Raw genomic sequence first — 11,188 nt, 5'->3', positions numbered from 1 at the left:
TTGCAATCTATTACAAAATGCCAGAAAAATGACATTTTGCTATCACCACTGGCAGAAGTTGAGATACACTTCCTTATTTAGTTGAGTTTGTTTTATGGCTTTGGTCAGACATTTCATCCCACATGTTTTTTCCACGGTGAATTTTGTTCCACTCCTCCTGACAGAACTATAGCTAAGTTATATCTGTATGCCTTTTTGCTTCAATGAAAGAGTAATTTCTGTTCAAGCTTTAACTTGATGGTTTTAGATGTTGTTTCCATATTTCCACATAGTCTGCTTTTTTATGATGCCTTCTATATCGTAAAATGCTGAAGTTCCTCACATGCAACATAATGCAGCCACCCCCATACATTACAGCTGGGACGGTCTTCTGATGCTTGCAAACTATTTCCTTTCCCCTCTAAATGTAGTGATGGTCACTGTGGTCAAGGACTTCTATTGGGGTGCGTTCGCTAGCTTCTTCTGTTAGTTTTCGAGTAATTGCTTCTGGATTGTTGAGTAGCCTTTCAGCCCATGTTGGTAACTCATTTCAGTATGGATGAATGTTTGTTGCAACTCTAGACCATTGGAAATTATACCAAAGGATGAATCCGAAATTTGGAGGTTCACAATTCTCTCATTTAGGTTCATTTCTTTTAATTTTCCCCTGAGGTCCCATAAAGAAACCGAGTTATTTATGTGCGCCGTAGAAAAATATTCACCGATGTTCTTCCATATGCCTCAAATTTTCCTCAAATGAACCCACCTGAAGTCTTCAGGCTGAAGTCTGTAAAATGGATAATATCATCGTCTGGGCTTCCTCGAGTTGTTTAAAGGAATAGTAAACTTTGCGTATGTGAAGTTGTGATTTTAAAGAAAGTGAAGTTGCTTGCTTATAATTCTAGCATTCAGGAAACGGAAATGTATTCAGTAGTCCTACCTGATCAAAAGTAGAAAAAAAAATGTTTTAGCAGCTTACTCTGAATTTATGTCAATGTCTTAAACACAACTCAAAACTTGTACTAGTTGTCTTTTATAACTTTGCAGTCTCCTGGATCAGATGTCCCGTGTTAAACTGAAGTGAACTCGCACACCAGGCAAATATGCTGGGTCATAAGTCATGCTTATGCAAAAATGATCTATACCATCCTACGCAGACTTTAAATTGACCATTAAGCTTTATTTTTGTTGAATTAAATAGATCTATTCCAGACGAAAGCCATAGGAGAATGTCCTCAGACAGATAAATTCATGCAGATAAATTCTTGCATACTCACAGGGCCCTGCTAATCATAAATGGAGTAGATTTGACATTATTATCCGCTGGCTGTTTATATCAAATAAAATTCTTCCATGAGTGGAAGAGTGAGAACGTATTTTCTCTTAAGCTACTTTTAGAGCTTTGCCTTTGAAATGTCAGGTTGTAACCTGACCCTGAAAGTCCACAAACATTTCGGAATCATGGTAATCTTTCCTCTGCTTGTGAGCAAGTAAAGTCTGACTGGAGATTTTTTATTTATTTTTTTTTAGATGCATTTCTGAAGAATATAATTATGAAAATAACAATAAATGTTAATGTGTAGCGTTATCTGAACGATTATATTTTCTTTTAGGTTAACTCCTCATTGGCTCCATCAATCAGGCGAAGAAGCTTGGTGAGTTGTTTCTTGGATTTTTTTCTTTTTTCTTACTCTTTGGGGGATTTTATTTGAAATTAAATGCGTCTTTGTATGAAGTGAGAACGTTTATTATGATCTTATTCTGAAAACAACCCCACAAAGATAAAAACAGAGGATTCACTGTGGGATCAGCTGAAAACACTATTTGGCATTGACCAAGATGATTTGATGCAGCCGAAGCTTATCTCCGTGACTCTTCTTTAGAGGATACACTGTTTTACACTGAGCTTCATTTTTATGGCCGAATACTGGCGGGCGGCAGCGATCTAATCTATAATCTCACAATCAGAGAGTGGTGAAGCAGTTTTTTGGATGCTCAGTCACAAATTCCAGTTGTTTGACACAACAGATGGGCATCGGCCTTTATCAGACATGGTGTGATTCAGGGCAGCAGGAGTTTGTTCAGAGCTCGGCTTTTAGACAGTGTCACATTCTGTTCGAACTAGATTTAGAGAGTAGGACGGACAAGGAGAGCACATGCATCCCAATACTTTAGAGGTTCCTTGGTGCTTCAATGGTCAGGTAGGACAAGGTTTAATCTGGCGCCTATTATGTGAGATTTCTTGCGCAAGAGATACTTTTCAGCAGCATTTGTGCATGTCTCTTACCATCTGAAGCCTGATAAAACTAAAGGCTGATAGCATTTTGTTGTGAGACGGGATGAAAGCAGACAAATGAACTAAAAAAAAAACCAAACAAACACCTTAAATAGGGTGAGTTGTAGGGGGCGGCGGGTAGAGAGAGTGTGGTGATTGTAGGCTAGCACTCTAATGTGCACTCTTACGGCATGCTGAAGTTGAAAGTAGAATCGTTTAAGGATTACCATGCAATGCATTTTGTGCGTTTTGTGCTGCCGCTGATGCTTTCAACGTTGCCACGGCCATCTGCACGGATCAGATCCAAGCATGTGTCATATCCTGTCATATGATGTCTGCTGTGTGCTTTGCCAGTCCTCTGACATGATTTCTCTGGGTAAAAGCTGATCGTTAGTATCGAAAGTATCAGTGTTTGAAACAATAGGATACATAAAACTGTGCTGTAATCAGAGCTCAGGCTAACAATAGCGTCTGGTTCTTGCGTATCTTGCCCAGCAACACGGTTTAGAAATTATAATGCAGCTTTGGAGTTAAAGTGACAGTCAGAAGTTTATATGGTCTCATCACGAATATAAATTCTATTTGGATTTTCAGCCATTAATAATGCATTTATTTTATTTTTGTTTTAACCAATGAATTTTTTCAAATCTTTTGCAATAAAATATATTTTACTATCTTTAATAAGATTATAGTGACAGTGTGATGTATTCCTGACAGATAAATTTTTATTAAGTCTTTTATTAGCCTCTTCCAAACATATCAGAAATAATTAAACATAAAAGAGGCAGAAAATCTTCCAACTTGTTTAACAGTGTATAAACAGACACCCACACTAATGTTTGGTTAAACGACCCTCACCAAGTCGTACATTCATTTTTGTAGCCGTCCAAAACCATTTGGCATAGTTCTGGCTGAAACTCTTTTTATCATAATTGCTGGTTTCCTGGTTTTGGCTCTGTGATTAGCCATACGTCATAATTCATATAATTCTTCTGGTTTTAAAGGGTTTGAAGGACGAAACTTTGCAGAAGCAAGTTTGTCCTGGGGCATGAATTACAACACCAGTTTTTATGTGCGTTTTTGGATCATTGTTCTGTTTCAAGATCCATTTGTTTTCCATTTTTCACCAGCTTCTTTTTCATTTGGGGTGAAGTTGAAGAATTTGGTAGACCTTCATTTTATTAATCCACCCGTTTCTGTGAAATGAACAGTGTACATTGCACAATTGGTGTAGGATTACTGTGATCAAAGCCTGGCCTTGCATCCTTTGAAACGTACTGAAGTGATTTTGCTTAAAAGCTGGATTCAAGCCACTAAGTATTCAGCCAGAATTATGTCAGAACTTTGTTGAAGTCTACAACAAAGCCTAAACCAAATAATAGAAGCGCTATATATTTGAGTAAAATTGTAAAAATGTTGACCCTGTTTTAATAATTTTAAGAAGATTCACAAATCTTCTTCACCTAATAATTGTCCTCCATTGATATGTTTATCTAAATCTTTTGATTTGGTCCTTCCCAGCCTAAGTCTCTTTTGCTTTTCATGGTCTGTTTGGTACATTGCATACTTATGTGTGATTTTATTAATTTTTTTTAAATATTACACCTTTTTCTTTGTTGCCGCTTTTCAAAAATGTTTTCAGATATGATGTGTAACACTTTGGACATTGGCCACTGTGTGTAACTTGATTATGTAAATTAAACTAACTTGCTCAGTTTCAATAATTCGAAACCAGTGAACCCAATTTTTGATTCTGAAATGACTCAAACAGTTTTGTGTATTATCAAGATAACCTAAAAGAAGAATGTGGATCTTTATGTGGAGTTTGACGTTGTTTGATGCCAGATATCTTGATTGTTTTTTTTATGCAAAATTTCTCATGACATTGCTAATTATGCTGCTTTATGCTATTTCATGGAAAAACAGGTCAGAGGGGGTAGAATATATTCCCTCTATATGACCCTGGATGTTACCCTTTTGATCATGTAGAACAGGATCTGGTATTTAAGTTTGAAATACAGACAGTTTTAATCTGACCAGGAATGCTTATCCATTTCCTGTAGTCAGATTATGAGCATCAGGCCTGCCCAAATGGCGTTGCAGCTGTGAACAGCAGCTTCCTTCATTAAAATAATGTCTCCGCGGTTCAACTGGTGGTCAAGATGGCTCCGGAACAAGCTGGAGTCCCTTTTAGGATAAAAATACCTGCTGTGATAAGTGCTTTGACTTATTCCATATTACTTTTAAATCCTATTCAGTGGCACTCTAAAAACACATGCACACAAACTAAAGATTTGTGTGCATGTGAACAGCATCACAGCATCACAGTCTCACATGCTGTTCATAGTGAAGGATATTTTTGCTCTTTGAAGGTCTTTCTTAATTTCCCACGTGTTAATTCATATTTTATCTTATGCATCAAATGTAAAATGTGATCCTTAGTGTAGCTTTTGGGTGTTTTAGTTCATCCATCTCCTATGAATTAATAGCCAGCAAAAGACCCTCTTGTAAAACTGCTGATTGTTCCATTAACACTATGGAGCTGGTGCTGATTAAACAAACAAGATGTTAATTATTGAGTCTTGGAGGTGCTAGGAGGGTTCTGTCACCTTTTGATAAGAAAGGTTGGTAGTTTCCGGCATTCATGTTACAATTTAGATGCTAATGTTCACCGAATGGCAGTGATCTTACTTCATGTGGCAATGTAAAAGGACGCCTTATTTGTTTCGCAAATTAAAATACAAGTAGCTATTTGCTTCCACCTCTTTATGCATTTTACAATTCAAAACGAATCCTCGTATTTCAGGGTAAATCTGGAGAGACGAGGCTGCACATTCACACTGAGGTGGACTTGAAGAAATAGTTGCCTCACCCTCCTCCTCCTCCTCCTCATGTACCACACTGATTATGTCACCTTTGTACTGACTAGTTCCTCATTATGATGCCTCTGTGAGGCTGCACAGTTCAGCTCAGAGTGTACATGCCGTGTTGTGAATTTGCCTGATTAGTGTTTGTAAGCTTCCGAACCATTAAGAAATTTTTATCTGGAAAAACAACCCGACAACAAACACATTAGAGCGAGATCCTTTTCGTTTATGAAAAGGTAAAAGCAGATATTCATATGCTTTTTACACACACTGTTGAATAGATAATAATGATTTCTGCTGATTTTATGAAAAGGTTTTCACCACCTCCTCACACTCATATCCTTTCATTGATGTTGCATAAGCATCCTCACGGTAAACGGCAGCTTTCTTCCGACATCTGCATCTTTTCACATAGACACCACGGACATGATGTGCCTCGCTGTTTATTGGAAGACCACTTCTATCCCTTCACCTTTCACACATTTTACTATGTCACAACCAGAAATTTCAATACACTTTATTGGAGTTTTACTTTGATAGATCAACACAAAATTATGCATAAATGTGAAGTGGAAAGAAAAAAAATAATTTAAAAATATTTTAAAAAGTGTGGTGTGCATTTCTGTTCAACCTTGTTAACTGTGATGACGTTGATTAAAGCCCAGGGCAACATTTGCCTTTAGAGCTCACCAAACTATAGTTCCCGTGTGTGTATTTCAATCATTTTATGGAGCGCTGCTGAGCACATCATCCTTAAATTTAACTAGTATGACACTACAACTGCAACTATATCAAGACATGGGCATTTATTTAAAAGAAAGCATGCAAGAAAGCTGTTGTAAAAATAAGACTATGGTGTCACATTTTTCACATTTTATTATGCTACAAGCAGAAATTTCAACTTATATTAATGGGATTTGACCTCCCCACCAACAACCCCTGCCTCTGCACACGGTTTGCCACAAATCATGTGAGATGCAAACTAAATATGTAGAAGAAGGTGTTATAATGTGATGAAACCAAAATTAAACTTTTTGCCCATACAAGCAAAACAGATTTAAGTATTGGAAATCCAGCAATCCAGATCTAGGTTGATTTGAACACACCTTCCCCACAGCGAAACAAGGTGGTGGCCTCATCGTGCTGCTTGGATACTTTTCTTCTGCAGAGCTACGGAAGCTTGTCAGAATTGAGAGGATGATGAATGTAGGCTTATTCAAATTTCAGACCTGCATTTAATTGAGAGTTTGTGGTACAAGATCTGCTGAAATTACTTCTCATTGACAAAAGTCGTTTGACAAAAATCAGATGATTTTGTTCTCAGCATTATGTCAACCACCCCTACAATCACTCTGATGAACATTTTGCACTACATGCAAAGCTATTGTGTGATTGGTCAGAATTTCGTGGGTGTTTGTTTATGCGGAAAACAGTCCCAACTACTCAGTTTCTAAAGCAGGTTTTTCAGCTGGAGAGAAGGATGGATAGCATTGAGGCTCAATTGTCCGAGGGTGGGACGAAGTACATAATATAGGACAAAAAAACTGAACTCTCCCTGGTCAGTTCTGGTCCGATGCACCAGGCAAATGTCCCACCCAATGTCTTCTGTTCTTTTTTTTTTTATTATTATTATTTTATTTTTAATTACATGGAAAATAAAATGAGATGTTGCAGCTCATCAGTCATTATTTTACTCGTCCTTTGAGGATTTTTCAAAAGCCAACCAAAGGTTAGCTCAAAGAGAAAGACTTTTATTAAATATGTCACGTAAAAAAGAAGATAAGGAGAACACAGACTTGTTCAAAATTTTTTTTTTTTAAATATGCTGAGATTAGACTATTTTAGCAGTACATATCACACCAAGTCAAGTTTCATCAACAGAATTAAACAGAAGTAAACTGTTGGTGGGTATTATATGGTTCTAATCTAAACAAGTGTTCTGTTTGGACCATTTCTTCTCAACATAAAGACATGCAATTAGTTTCCAAGGCAACTGTGCTATCCAAAGGGGGGATAATGTGTTTGTTCATAATGCCCTCAACTGTAAGGGAACACCATGTCAACAAAGATTTTATTTGATGCTGTTTTCACGGCTGCATTGTAGAAGTTGCATTTTTTTTCATTTGTCTATTCATGTTTAATTTGTACAAATGTGAGTTGAAAACTAGCTTTTTTTGTTGTCTTTTTGAAAATTGTTTTTGTGCCTTTTCCTCAGAGGAATGACGATGAGGCAGTGGTGGATCGGGGAGGAACGCGGTCCCAGCAGAGGGCCAACTTTGAGCAGGAGGATTTTGAAGGTAACAAAAAAGCAGAAAGCAGCAAGCTCCTGCAGCTGAGTCCACCCACTCTGTCCTAACAACTGCTGCTTTCCCTCTTGACAGCTTTTTTTTTTTTTTTTGCTGTTAAGAGAGGAGCAGAGTAGGAGGCAGAAGCTGTGGGTGAGCTCAGTTTGCATCAGTAATTTCATGATCGCTCAAAGAAAGACAAAGCGACTCTAAACAAAGTTACAAATGGTGGGACTGAGCAAATTAGGATGACTAGAAGCCGTGGCGAATGTTCTCTATCTGCAGAATAAGATAACAATAGAGGCCTCTGAAGCGTCAGCTCAGCTTGTTTCTGAATTATTGTTAATCGTTAATCTTTCTTTCCTTTTAACAATACAACCTTTAGATCATTTGTGCAGAGAGATAACAACACCAACCTCCTGCTAGGGTGCACCAGACTTCCAGGAACAGCTTAGAGAACATACATGTCCATTTTGAAAAAAACAAAACTTATTAAAGATTATGTCAGAGTTGCATCACTTCAGTAGATCACAGAGAAGCACTACAGCAGTTACGCCTGCATTAATCAGACATAGCTAAATGACAGGTAGAGAGAATGACGGTCATGACCTCTTCGTCATGGTACTGGTGGTTAGTGGATGAATTAGAAGCAGGAAAAATGGGGAAGCATAAAGATTAATTTGACACTGACCAGATTGATATGCCAAAATGACTTAGTCGGAGCATCTCCAAATCTTTTAGTCCTTATTGGGCATTTCCGGTCTGCTTTGCTTAGTATCATTCAAAACTGGTCCAGTAAAGGAACAGTGGTAACTTTACGACAGTGTCACGGTGGAACCTTTTCTCTGTGGTACGTTACAGCAGTAGGGCTACTGTAGCTCAGTTTGCTGAAGACCTTGCAACTTACTTGAAGGATGCGATGTTAACATTTTGGTACTACATACCACAGCACACATTCGGGGATCTGTTATGGTCAGTGACTCCTCTATGCTCCACTAAGGTTGTTTTGGTAGCAAAGAACGTCTCATGCAATAAATGGATGTGGTGCAAAAGTGCTTTGGGGACCTCTGGACTTGATAAAGCGCTATACAAGTACAGCACATTTGCCACTTTGCCATTTACATTATTAGGCTGGTGGTCATAATTATATGCATGACCTTTGTAGATCAACAACTTACCAATCTGTAATAGATTCCGACAACTGTTCAAAATGCATTACCATCACATTACATTGTTGTGTATAATGATATAAAAATATCAGTGGAGTGTATTTCTGTACGCATAAGCTTCATGTGACATAGTGGTGGATCAAACAAGAAAGACAAGAAGTTAAATGAGCTATCTGCATGATTTGCAGCCATTGTTTCATTGCCCCTGAACAGCCACACATGCCATGAGACAGTAATCTTTTTCATCAAAAACTTTGCTTATGTCAGCAAAGCAGAAACCCAGAATTCCTCTGTGGATACGGCAAACTGGTTTAAAAACAAATCAGCCAGCAGATCAGTCCCGATTAGGTAAAATACATCAAGGGAGGCCCTGAATTATTAAGCTTTTGCAAGCATAACAAGCATGGTTTTCCACTAAGTCCAGCTGTGCCAGTAATTATTGAAATGAGTCACATGCATCAATCAGAAATGCATCAGTTATTCCAAACTAAAATAGTTTATTCTTCCTGAATTAACCACTTTGGTATTTGTCTCCAGGTCACAGGACTCTCTACATTGGGGTCCATGTCCCTTTAGGCAGTACCAGGAATCGTAGCCATCACAGGCATCGTCACCACGGGAAAAAACATTGGAGGAGGAGCAGAGAGCGAACCCTTCCCTTGGTGGAGGGAAGAGAGTCTCCAAATTACGGTATAGGCCAAGAGAGCAGCCTTTCAAAAATATGTGTCTGCTGTCATTTGGATTTGTCTTATGGTTAATTGCAATCCCTGCCAGACACTCCCTCCCAGCGGGTTCAGTTCCTGCTGGGGGCAGAAGACGATGATGAGGAACACATCCCCCATGACCTCTTCACGGAGATGGATGAGATCTGTCTGAGAGATGGAGAGGACTCGGAGTGGAGGGAAAGTGCCAGGTGATGTTAGTGATCTTAATGTAGCAAAATTTAGAAATCCCCAGAGGTTGCGAGCATGAGCAGTCATGGTAGCGATCTGTGAGAAATGCAGATTGCAGATTATGTTTAATGTTTGTGTTTCAGCAACTTGTTTAGTATTTTCTCATGATTTCCCTATATTTTATCAGACACCTCTATAAAATGATGGTGTACTCTTGACATGGTAAATAAGACATATTTTATTTACATTGATACCCTGGTAAAAAGCAATAAGGGAGGAGAGTAAATGAGTGAAGCTGACAGGGAAAAGGAGAAATGAGAGCTACATGTGAAGGCCCCCAGAATGAACGAGTGTTGCTTTTGCGCCTAGAACAGATGGCCGACCAGTTTGCCGTCTGCTGGCAGCACTTGATGGCAACTCAAACTCTTCTTACAGGTGGCTGAAGTTTGAGGAGGATGTAGAGGACGGGGGAGAGCGATGGAGCAAACCCTACGTCGCCACGCTGTCTCTCCACAGTCTGTTTGAGCTGCGAAGCTGCATCATTAATGGCACTGTTCTGCTTGACATGAGGGCAAATAGCATTGAAGAGATTGCAGGTGATTAAGGCAATGTGATTTTGTTAGTTCTGGCTTTTGTTATTTTTTTAAATCTCTCTAGAAAGAAAATAAAGAAAAAATTAAAATTGATATTTTTAGGACGCTTACTTTTCGTGTGTAATCCTGGAACTTTGGGCATATCTTATTGTTTAATGTACTTTTTGTAATATTGGGAGAATTACTAATTAGGTGAATTATTCTTTTAACTCCAACTGCACTATAAATCTTCTTTTTTTTTTAAAGAAACCTAAAAAACATTGGTAATTAGCAACAACACACCCATATCTAACCTGTTGTTTTTGGGCAAAGTTTTAAATGGGATGCATTTTTATATTGATGCACCTTAATGCTGGCAATCCAGAGTCTTAACAAAGACGGTCACAACATACTGGTTTAACGACTGGAAAAGCTGCTTTGCCTTCAGCCCAGATGTCTCAGATAAAGGCATTTTGCTTTTGTTTTGCTCCTCAGAAATGGTCTTGGATCACCAAGAGTTATACTCACCACTGGGAGATGACCTCAGAAAGAAGGTGCGTGAAACTCTCTTGAAGCAACACCATCACCAGAACCAGAAGAAGCTGGCTAACCGCCTGCCGATTGTACGCTCCATCGCCGACATGGGCCGGCGGGCGTCAGAGCTCCATCTGGACAAGAATGGTGAGAAACCAGATAAGCACAAACCTCTGCATACTTCAGTTTTAGAATATCTTAAAGACACTGTACCGTAAAGTAACTTTTTTATTATTAACTAAAATAACAAATTTCCAATTGAGGATTTCACAAAAGCCAATTATTTAAAAGAGCACTGATTAAAACAAACAAAAAAAAAAAAAAACAAAAAAAAAAAAACACAAAATTGCTTTTGTTTTTGTTTTGCCTGGTTTATTTTGTGTTTTTGGCTTTAGGCCATCACAAAAGGTTTGAGGCAGCTGGTATTTAAAACAAAATTTTAATATTATAGTTTAGGTTCAAATTTAATTCAAGTAAATCCAATTGATCCCAAAACAATTCAGTTATTGAGAGCCAGTTATATATAGTCAATTTAAATCCAGTTCTAAAGGGATTTAGTCAAATGTGGGTTTAATGCCATCCCAGTTGTCAAATTGAGGTGCTGACTTTGTGGA

The 11,188-nt window shown here is 38.2% G+C and overlaps 1 protein-coding gene across 4 annotated transcripts in view; it reads left to right on the top strand.

The window, feature by feature from the left end:
• Nucleotides 1-11,188, top strand: part of slc4a10b (solute carrier family 4 member 10b) — a 28,025-nt gene that overhangs the window by 3,982 nt on the left and 12,855 nt on the right. For 2 of the 4 annotated variants that reach the window (XM_015050356.1, XM_015050357.1), the window contains exons 2-7: nucleotides 1,593-1,634; nucleotides 7,337-7,418; nucleotides 9,113-9,265; nucleotides 9,350-9,488; nucleotides 9,904-10,064; nucleotides 10,536-10,721. In XM_015050356.1, the coding sequence (XP_014905842.1) occupies nucleotides 1,593-1,634; nucleotides 7,337-7,418; nucleotides 9,113-9,265; nucleotides 9,350-9,488; nucleotides 9,904-10,064; nucleotides 10,536-10,721 (763 nt within the window). Of the gene's footprint in view, nucleotides 1-1,592; nucleotides 1,635-1,743; nucleotides 2,181-7,336; nucleotides 7,419-9,112; nucleotides 9,266-9,349; nucleotides 9,489-9,903; nucleotides 10,065-10,535; nucleotides 10,722-11,188 lie in introns of those variants that run through there. The other 2 variants (XM_015050358.1, XM_015050359.1) reach the window with 2 other exon arrangements.

Source organism: Poecilia latipinna, unplaced genomic scaffold, assembly GCF_001443285.1.
Source record: "Poecilia latipinna isolate Pla-1442-1.1 unplaced genomic scaffold, P_latipinna-1.0 Scaffold988, whole genome shotgun sequence".
Classification (NCBI taxonomy): Eukaryota; Metazoa; Chordata; class Actinopteri; order Cyprinodontiformes; family Poeciliidae; genus Poecilia; species Poecilia latipinna.
This window is presented reverse-complemented; position numbering and strand designations above follow the sequence as displayed.